The following is an 11,060-nucleotide window of genomic DNA, read 5'->3' on the forward strand; positions in this document are numbered from 1 at the left end:
ATTCGGGGGGGGGGGGGGGGGGGGGGATCCCGCTCTGGAAATCCAGTTTATCCAGCCAATTGTGGAGGCATCCACAATGACCACATTTCTCAGCAAGTATGTTATACTGAACCACAACAAAATGGTGCTTCAGACAATTTCATGAAGATCCATCTAATGCATTAGTAACCACCTCCGCTGTTGAGAAGCAATAAAAAATAAAAAAATTGCCACAATGTACAAAAATACTAGACAAAAAGCTGACCATCCCCTCTACTCCCCACACAACACAAATTGAATTGATTAAGTATTACACAACAAAGAATTGCACGTCAGTGGTTGGTACATAGACTCCATTGTTCATAGAGGCTTACGACATTTAAATATAGTTTTTAAAACAAGAAAAAAACACTAAAGTTGGAGAAATTTACTAGTTAAGCTTTGGATAACAAACATTCTACATACACATTTCATAAATCCGGAATTACAAAAATATTCCAAGACAGTATAAAACAAAATGATCAATGCACTGAACACTGGAAGGGTTGTTTAGTTTCATGCATGTAAAATAGCCATTTTTCCCTCAGATAACTTGAGTATTTAATTCAAGTCACGCTGACACCTAAATAATTAAATGAAAAATAAAGCTGACTAATTTGCTAAAAAAATAAATAGTTTGTTTTATCTAGTGCTACTCCAAATGAACACACATAGATACTAATTTCAAGAGAAACACTTCCTGCAAACATTCTCATTTGACCCGAGTATCAAATAAAAAAAGCACAAGAACGAACAATGCAGGTTAATCAAAATTTGATCTGTGTGTGGGTGAGGTGCAACAGGACACTAGCTTAAGGACTACCAAACCTTAACTTAAATACCATAGCAATGCTCATTGTCAAGTGCCAGTTTTATAAAATCTGTGCCATGTTTTAAAAGATGCACACATGGCAGGAGAAAGGCATGATTTTCCCAGCAGCAGATGTTTCATTAGCCTCCTACTAATGCTGTAAGGAGTAAATACGATTAATTTCATCTTTTTCTGGCAACACATGGGACTGCCGCGTTGTTTTTGTTGTGACAGGACTGAGGCTGCTTCTTTATGACGCATTACCCCGGAGGATTCCTTCTTGCCTTCTTCAGTCTCGCAAATCCTGCAGTGGTTTGGTTACTAAACCTAGGGAAAGATAAATCAATGCGGAGGAATAGCCATTAGAATTTTACCTACTTTTAGGGAATAAAATTCTAAAACCTATGAAGAACCAAACGTTAGGAATATTAACCTTTCCCTCGATGTTGCTATTACATCAACTACTTATGCAAAGAAAGTTAAATTGAAGCACATTGTGAAGAAGCAAGTCAAGACAAAAAAATAAAGTTAGCCACAGACTGAACAGGTTTATTCTGCTCACCTGGAAAACCCCACAGATTTTCAGTTTAGGGACACCTACTGCAAAATTAAAATTCTTTAGGGCCAATGCTTAAAGAAACAAACAAAACAAAAAACAGTGCAAAAACAGAACCAACCCTCAAAACATTAAAAAAAAGTTGTTAAATGACAGCCTACTTGACACACAGTACATTATACTGACCTCCTCCATCAGGCTCTCCAGATGTTCTCCGTTCTCCCAGATGCTGCGCTGCACCCAGCCGATTACCTTGGAGTACAGTTTACCATTACTAGGCAGACTGGCATTGTCTTCAAGCATTACCTCTAACTGCAATGAAAAAAGAGAAACACTTACAGATTGAGTGTAACCAAAAATAAAATTGTACCTATATCAGTTGATTAAAAAATCTAAAACTGATCTATCATTTTAAAAAGGTAACGCCACCTATTGCAAAACCAGTGAGGAGATTATACAGTTTTAAAACAAGCCATACAAGCAAAGACCATTGCATGGATGTATTATGCAATACAAATCACTCCAAAGAGTTTTGTCTAAATGCTACCAGCATCCGGAAAACCCACCTTCAGTCGGGGGAGTTTGAGAAAGTCATCCTGCTCCGAGACCTCCAACAGGTGTTCCTGGATGTATGAATCAATCTTTTCCAAGAGGCGCCCATCTCTCATGCAACTTGCAAAGTTACGGTAAGTGATGCAACTCTGGCTGTCCATCTTTGACAATAAATAATCACCACATATCTGGGCAAGAAAAGAAATAATAAATAAAAAAAAAAATCACCACTAGCAGATAAAGTATAAGTATGCCCAGAAAACCAAAATTACAGCCATCCTACAACAATTAATAAATATTATATATAAAATAAAATTTCAACAGTAGCTTATAGGTTTCTTGTATGTAAAGAACGTATTTGGTTATGTAAGCATTAGGTTAACCCAATACAAACAATATAAAACAGAAACTAGAAGTGCTCTTAATTGTACTGTGCAGGTTAGGAATTTTAAATGGAAAGTAACAGTGAAATCTGAGAACATACCTGTTTTACTCTGTCCATCTTTAGCTTCTTTGATGCAGAGTATACATCCTTAACCAGTTCCTTATCAGCTTTCAGCCTGTTAATGACAAAAGTAAAGTCAGCCTCCATGTGTCCAACATATTGTTCACCACTCTGTCAGGCAAGGAAGGTGTATGGCACCAATGTAACATTTTGATACACAAAGCTTACTGCGCAGTGTAGGCATAGTTCAACAATATTTCAACTGCCTCAGGGTTCAAGTCATCCAACTTCACATGGAAGACCCCTTGGGAGTCAGGGTCGCTGTTGAAGATTTCAAAAAGGTAGGGGCTGCAGCAAGCAAGGACAGCGCGGTGAGCCATGAGTTCGTGCCCACAGACCTGGGAACAGAAAAACGAATTTAGTGCTTAAATCAAGCAGAGGAGAGTTTTATACAAAACATTTACAGGGACTTGTCAAAAAGTACAAGTCAATTTTATTAACTGTAGAAGAACAAACTAGACCATGTGTTACCTACTTGAAGTCTGACGTCACAGAACTGTCCACTCTTGCGAAGAGCGTTCATTTTGGCAACTGTCGAATCAAGGAAACTTTCATCTTCAAAAATTAAATAGCCGTTGGGAATCATTTTGTTACCGTTTTAAAAACCTTGGATAAAAAAAAAAAAATTATTTCTGGTACATTCATATTTACAAATTCATAAATGTAAGTTGGCAAATGCAAAAAATAAGCAAGATGTCTAAAGTACTGCATTTACATATTTACTGACTTGCCTAAAAAAGATGCAATGACAAGTTTGGCGACAGGTGGAGAAAAGCCAAAAAAAATCCAAGGCACCAGAAAATTAGACCAGGATCCTGAATCTTCTTTTTAGAGAAGGGAGTAAGAAGAAATGCTGTCCGACAATGTGTCCCCTAAAATCAGGCGGGCGTGGTTCCAATACAAACTATCAGGCTTAAAGCTGATGTAATCAAGTCTTTAGGAGCACAATGGCTATAGGAAAGCGGTTCTTCTGTGATAATCCCGCATTATAACCTAGAAAAAAAAGACACATTACAAAACACAAAAAACAAAGGTTATGCTAGTAAAAATACCCACTAGGCTGTCTAAACATTTATGTAGGTCTTGGCCCTGTAGCAGAGTGAAGATACAATGAGGCCAGACTCGTTGCCAGAGTGCTCACTTGTTCTTTACCACCTTGCTTTCCAATTAACAAATAAATGCAAAGCCTGCTGGGCGGTTCAGGAGACCTTGCCTGCTTGTAAAATGAAACGGACCGCCCACCCAGTCACGATGGTGGTAGTCTGTCCAAGTGTTCTAAGATCACATGCAGCAAATGTGAAATGCTTAACTTCTGAATGCTGTGCCAGTCAGAAGTGATAAATCAGATCTGAACACGGTGCATCAACAGCTGCTACACTGTAATAAAAAAGGGCAATACTAGGGTCTGCCATGTCATGGAAATCAGCCTTTTTCTGATCAATAAGATTTACACACACATTACATAAATAATCCCTTCAATCAATTCCACAAAAAAAAAAATCAATCTACTTTCTTTTCAACTAGAAATACATACTTATGTATAGAATTACTTAAAATTGCCAAATACAGCAACAATATAGTCAAATGCAAAATATTTAATATATTAATTGTCTACCCATTTACATTTTAGCATTGAGATTTTAAAAAGGCAAGATATGTACCATAAAAATCGGTTTATAGGTCGCACTGGCGTAAAAGTTGCTCTCCCTTTTTTGAGACTTCAATTTCAGGCAAACACCCTTTTTGTGTTTAATACTTACACAATTAATTTTGTTCCTACATGCTCAACATCGATAAAGAAAGATACACAGGTTTAATTTAGAAATAACCCTTGTTTGCAACATTTTATTCCATTAATTTCAGTGTTGTTTTTTGTTTTTAGTTAAACAGCTAGAAACTATTCGTTTTTTAAAATTTACAAATAAGAGCATAAAATCAAGTTACGTTGCACATCATATCTGTATTAAAACTTTAGTGTTGCTGTGCAGTTTAATTGTATTCAATTTCCAGCTGTACAAATACATTCATTTTGTTAATCAGAACCATAACCACACACACTTCACAAGTGTACCACTGCGTTGCACTGACATATAGAACAAGTTACAGTATGCAAGTCATTCAAAAGTAATCCATTCAAACAAAATGATTTCTACAAATCGGGCCATAAACACTTTCCTCCAATCATTCTTTGGCCGTTTTAAGTTTGTGTTGTTTTGTCTCCAGTCATGTACTGGTTTTTCAGCATAGCTATTAACATGTATTTCTGAAAATTCAACAATTTGCAAATTTCAAACATGTTCAGTAGCATTTTCTTACTGTCCTACTTTATCCAGTCAAGCATTGCAGTTACAACGAACGGAAGACTTAACGTTTACTACACTGCTTATTAACCAGTAGCTGTTTGGTACGGATCCCAGAGACGGGTTCAGTTTGAATGTTGACAAATCAAGAGCTTGGGAGGGTGGGAATAAGGAAATTCATAGACTGACAGCTATTGTATTAACATTAAGTTAAGCAGTATAGCTGTGACGTTTAAGGTGGTCAGTCAAGAGTATGAACGCTTGTGCTTAACATTCAGAATGACTAAGGGTATTGAGAGTAAGAAATTAAAACTTAAATTAGAACAGTTGTTTTGTGTTTCTACCTAACAACACGACCTGAATGCCGTACAAATAAATGGGACTGTTGTCAGTTAAGGCCAAGACTTCGGTGCTCGCAATGACGATGGCAGCCGCATCCTGGATTGCACGGAGGCGCACGACCTCGCTGTGGCCAACACCTTTTTCAAGAAGAGACCGGCGCACTTGATCACCTACACAAGTGGCGGGCAAGCAACCCAAATCGATTTTTGGCTACTCCGGCGTCAAGACCTCAAGTTGGCGACCAACATGAAGGTGATCCCATCGGACAACATTGCCCCTCAGCACCGCCTCCCTGTCATGGACATTCGACTTGACCTTGGGCAGAAGCGGAGAACGTGAACTACGGCTGCAAAGAGGATCAAGTGGTGGCGTCTCCCGGAATGCAAGGCCCAGCTAGCGACCAGCCTAGGTACGATCGACATGGACCTCGACCAGCCGGCGGCGGCCATTTGGGACGATGTGGCTAGTCAGATCCACGGAGTGGTGAGCAACACCCTTGGGGAGACTAAGCCTAGGAAGAGGTTTATCGACAAGCAAATATGGTGGTGGAACAAAGAAGTGCAGAGATTCGTCAAGGAGAAGAAGTTGGCGTTCAAGACGTGGCTCCAATCTCGCAACGACGTGGACTACCAACATTACAAGACCCTCAAGTCGGCAGCGAAGCGGGCAGTGGCTGTGGCGAAGACCGTGCATTGTGACCAGCTGTATGAAGAATTGGACACGTCTGAGGGAGCGAATAAGATCTACCGTCTGGCCAACACACGCCATCGCTCAACGCAGGATATTGGCCAAGTAAGACAAGTCAATGACGACGACCACCAGGTCCTGCGAGACCCGCCCTCCATCCTTTAGCGCTGGAGCGACTACTTCGAGGATCTGCAATGAAGAATTTCCTCACCCACCAATTCAAAGCGCTGACCCCATCCTTGGACCCGTCCCGCCTATCACCACCACGGAAATTGAAGCCGGAATGGCAAGGCGACTGGACCCGACGATATCCCAGCCAAAGTGTGGAAGATCCTCAGCCGTTGAGGAGCCGACGTTCTCGTGAGCCTCTTCAACCGAATCACCGACAAAGGCGCAGTCCCACCGATTTGGGCAACCAGCACCAAGGTGCCCATCTGGAAAGGCAAAGGTGACGTCATGGAGTGCTCAAATTACCGACCAATTCGCCTTTTATGCCATGCGATGAAGACCTTTGAGCGGATCCTCGATACCAGACTCCGTAAGACTGTCAGTGTCACATTGAACCAATGTAGCTTTGTCAAAGGGTGTGGGATGACAGATGCCATCCACGCTGCCCGGTTGCTCTTGGAGAAGCACCGGGAGAATAACAAGTCCGTCCACATGGCGTTCCTGGATTTGGAGAAAGCATTCGATCAGGTCCCACGAGCTCATTTGGCACGCCTTGCTATTACACAGCGTCCCCGAGGCCTACGTCCAATAAGTCCAGCTGCTTAACCGCAACGTCACCAGTGTCGTCCGAAACCCGGTGGGCACTTCACCGCCTTTAGCCATCAACGTCAGCTTTCACCAAGGATCGGCCCTTTAGCCCCCTGCTCTTTGTGCTCTGCATAGACATGCCAACGGCCGTCCTCCAGGCATCTCACCCGTGGTCGCTGCTCTACGCTGACTATGTCTTCTTGGCGGATGAAGAACGCCAAGAGCTCCATCACCAAATGCAGAGATGGAAGATCCGATTGGACAAGCATGGAATACGGCTGAACACCAAGATGAGAGAGTACTCATGGAGAAATGAAGCAGTCATGTGACCTAGAATCCCAGTCAAGGCAGCTGTGAATCTGCCCACCTCAAAACTGCACATCAGCCAAGCAGCTATCCAGCACAAAGACGGAGCAAAAATTGAGAAATCAACATGGACATACTTAAATCATGGTAGCCTTGTGTAGTAGTTTAGCCAATGAAGACCAGAGGACTCGGTTACAAACTATTTTTCATGGAACTATGAGCAATTCTCGTCCGACTACCATAGCTGTCAAGCAAGTACCCATTAAAAACAAAATGCACTCTCTCCATCCTCATATTTATGAAAGGACAATGGAGCCAAGTGGGTTGGGTTTTTTCACAAAAAATCAAAAGTCGAGTACAGAATGTCAAATTTGCTTCTGCACTGGTTGTATTAATGGAAACCCAGAATTCCACTATTACACTAGGGATGAAATGATTTTTCAATAGTACGATATCATGATTACGAACAGCAAATAATTAACGATATGAATAAATCATAGAAAATGATAATTGCATACCCATTAAATGTGGTTGGAAGCAGAACAGATGAGTCTCTCTCCAAATATGGGTAAAACCATCAGTGGTGTGTACTAAGGCTCCTACGAATAAATCAAAAATCTCCTTTTCAATCGATTCCATTCCTCAAGCAGTAGGCGTGCTCTTCTTCTCCAGCTCATGTTAACTAGCATCTGATTTGCTGGTCCCATCCTACCAGCAATTACCCAATTTACTAAACAGCAATGATTAAAATAACGTCACGGGGAGAGGAATGCACCGAAAACGTATAGTAAAAATCAACGACATTTACTAGAACTAGAAATATATATTTTGTGTGCCCAATTAATCAATTGCTATTTTGAGGCTTAACTGACAGCCCTAGTGTGTACTTTCACCACAAAAAAGCATATAGCAGGGAAATGCAGTACCACAGGATGTACATCCAATCCACAGAATGTGACAAAAGCACAAAGAAAACATGAACTTCAAAACAAGCCCTTCCATACTTAGCACCCGGTCGTGTTAAAAAAAAAGTCAACAAGCAAGATCACTTTAATAACATACTTTCTTTCTAGTGCGGCGCCTCCCTACGCTGTCCTCAGTTTCATCCTCAATCAGTATATAATTTCAATACGTTCATTAAAACGAACATGTTATAGGCTATTATGCCACCACAAAGTTGATAATGGTATTGAAATGTGTTTTCTTAAATTATAAATAAACGACAAAAAAAATAAAGGATATGTATAAAGATCATGCCCATCCTGCTCTATTCCATACTTACAGGTTGTATAGTACAAAATAAATAAATTATTTTGCAGACTATTTGAAAAATAATTGAGAATAGTTAGTAGTATGTGTGTAAAGCAGGTACTTTAAAATGTATTGAAAGAAATACAGATGCTTCATATTTTGACATTATGTACTGTTTCTAAGTACAATTAAATAAATAACGAATAAACAGAATAGTTTAACGACTGTTTGTAAATAATAACGGTATTCATGCAGGTTAAACAAATATGTATAACAGAAGAAGCATGTGTAATGTAAATTATATGAATGTTTATTGTAAATGTAATGAATGTTAATTATTGAATAATTTATTATTTAATGGTGTGTCTTTCCTTAGGAGGGAGCAGTAGTATCAGGTGCTCAGTCGTGAGCTTGTCTTTTGCACATCAGTCATTGTATGCACAACCCGTTAGTCATATGAAATATACGTGAAGTATCCATTATGAAAATAAACGTTTCTACCTATGAACATTAGCAAGTTGCGGTTTCCTGCATTCTAAATTCCTGTGTTCTTGAGAGAATAATGTGATTGTGGTTAATCTCTGTCCGTCACCTTGTTACACACCATAACATTAAGTCAATGTTTTGGTTTTTTTTTTGCAATTCACCACATTTTAGGCCTTCTTTTCAGTCACATATGTGAACACACAAAAGGTACCTTAAACCATAAGTGTGAACAGGGTTGCAGACCTAAATATGTGGCCCTGAGCAAGCACAGTGAACAGGGTCTTAGTAAACATTATATAGACAGAGGGATCTCAAGAAATAGTTTTATTTTTGTTTTTCCATTGCATGCATTCAATCGTCAAATTAACAAAGATGAAAGTTTAAGATACTGTACCTCCTTTACAAGAAAAGTAGGACTTTGGGCAATTAATGCCATGGTTTTGACAATATAATGCACGTTAGTAAACACACATTCCCTGCAAAGTTTAAAGACAGGATTCAAGAGAGTATCATGAGAAATACATTAAAATGTACACTGTCAAAGAGGAGGGTGGACACACAGCCCCCTCCTGATCAGAGTCTAACCGTGTTTCTTTCTCTACACTAAACTCGGAGAGCAAGTAATAGTTTCAAAAATAAAATAAAAAAAAGATTTAGCTTATTAACTCTCTTCCACTGTATTCTTTGGGTCAGTACACAATTCAAATGGCTTGTTTTACAGGTAACCATTACCCTGGTGTCTTCTGCCTGGAATGCCTGCCAAGGAAATTCTATACAACCTATGGTGAGCATAAGCAAGCACATACATTTCTCTAGATATGCTTTTTGTGAAAAGAAACTGAATACACTTCTGACTGCATAAGAATAATAAAACCTTGCACAACCAGGATTTATTCAAATCGTTACTAAAGCAACCAAAATAAATATAGTTCCACACAAGGTTAATTCACCTTAGTCATTTCATTAAAAGTATACAAGCCACCTCAACTAGTAGTTTCACACCAGACTTCTACACTGTAGTTAGTTACATATAAAACCAGACTCATGGAAAATATGCAAACCACACAGAACTGAAACAGAATGAGGCACAGCACAAGTTGCACTGCACCGCACAGGAAACACAATAAGAATGCTCTACTGAAATGTAACGTCCTCTGGTTACTTACTACGTGACAATCACTCCAAGCTTTACTGCCGCTTATCAGATCAGACAATTCAAGGTTTCATGTTGCATATCCTTCCACAGGAAACTAGTATACAAAGCTTATTTTTAAAATCCACTGTTAGCCTACATCTACAGTGATACATAGATTTACGAAAGGAAAATTGTAAAAATACATAACCTGAATATTATGGGAGTTGTCCCACAAAATACTAGTACTGTACAAAATTCACCTTACTGTATTCTCAGAATGATAGTGCAACAGCAATGACTAAAACAGGGCTGTTGGAAACTGTTTTGCGGTAAAAGATAAACCCACAATTTTACAGTTGACGGACGTGGAGGAGAGGAGTGCACTTAAAATGGGTGTCATATCCTGATGCTGCAATTACAGTATGGGGAAATAGACCATTGTCAATAGAAGCACCCAGATCAGCATTGCACAACGTTTCCAGAGAAATTGCGTGGGTTCAGCGGTACAGCTACAGTAATAATTTGAATGAAGCACTATTGAGAGTTCTAGTTACGGGCGAAGTTAAATGTGTTCGAAAGTATAATGCGCCAATAAAATTTGCATCCCACGCTGTACCACCGCCTTCCCTTTCGGGCAGGCGTACAAAAGGCGGTCTCCAAACAACATTAAAAAAAAAGCAACACGAAGCGTTTTAAATATGTTCATTAACACTGAAGAACAATTTTAAAACTCTGCAATTTGAAAAGGCTTTTTTAAAAAAAAATATAGAAACAAAGTCTTTGTAAGAAGACAATCGGAGTCGGGGCTTAGAGCGCAACATAGGCCTATATATACACATGTTTTCTTTATTCATGTGTAACGGAATCACACAACCGACTGAACAAAAACTAATTATTAAAAAAAAACATCTCTCGGGGGGTTGAATAAAAAAAATGTACACAAATCACCACACAGATCTGTATTAAGCTACAATAAAAATGATTCGTTTTTTTACAGCATCTAATCTTAGGGTACACAAACGTAACATGTCTTAATTATATTCAGAAGCATCTTCTGACGTAACTAGGCCAAAATGCTAAATAATCCCCAACAAAGGGTATACAAATTTAAATTGAATAAAACTAAACAGCAGAACGTTTCACGTGGCACCCAGCCATGTCATCACAATCAATCACGACATGGATTTAACTAGCAGATAATAATCGATTTGTAAAAGTATGCCCAGAAAACAAAAATTACAGCCACCCTACCACGTTAGATATAAAACATCTTCTTACCTGGTTTCTATGAGAGTAGACAACGGTAGTCATATTTAAAGCAAATTCGGCACTGTGATAACGGTGTAGATACTACT

At 39.3% G+C, this 11,060-nt stretch overlaps 1 protein-coding gene across 6 annotated transcripts in view; it reads right to left on the reverse strand.

The window, feature by feature from the left end:
* ivns1abpa (influenza virus NS1A binding protein a) overlaps positions 1–11,060 on the reverse strand; it is a 38,425-nt gene that overhangs the window by 4,108 nt on the left and 23,257 nt on the right. Inside the window, exons 1-7 of one of the 6 annotated variants that reach the window (XM_041276970.1) lie at positions 10,984–11,060; positions 3,174–3,435; positions 2,918–3,048; positions 2,611–2,780; positions 2,422–2,497; positions 1,952–2,125; positions 1,572–1,697 (exon numbers count right to left, since the gene is read on the reverse strand). The exon at positions 10,984–11,060 is cut by the window's right edge and continues 86 nt beyond it. In XM_041276970.1, the coding sequence (XP_041132904.1) occupies positions 1,572–1,697; positions 1,952–2,125; positions 2,422–2,497; positions 2,611–2,780; positions 2,918–3,028 (657 nt within the window). In that variant the 5' untranslated portion in view covers positions 3,029–3,048; positions 3,174–3,435; positions 10,984–11,060. Of the gene's footprint in view, positions 1–1,571; positions 1,698–1,951; positions 2,126–2,421; positions 2,498–2,610; positions 2,781–2,917; positions 3,049–3,173; positions 3,436–7,351; positions 7,556–9,736; positions 9,850–9,965; positions 9,996–10,983 lie in introns of those variants that run through there. The other 5 variants (XM_041276972.1, XM_041276971.1, XM_041276973.1 and 2 more) reach the window with 5 other exon arrangements.

This window comes from Polyodon spathula, chromosome 18 (genome assembly GCF_017654505.1).
Source record: "Polyodon spathula isolate WHYD16114869_AA chromosome 18, ASM1765450v1, whole genome shotgun sequence".
Lineage (NCBI taxonomy): Eukaryota > Metazoa > Chordata > Actinopteri > Acipenseriformes > Polyodontidae > Polyodon > Polyodon spathula.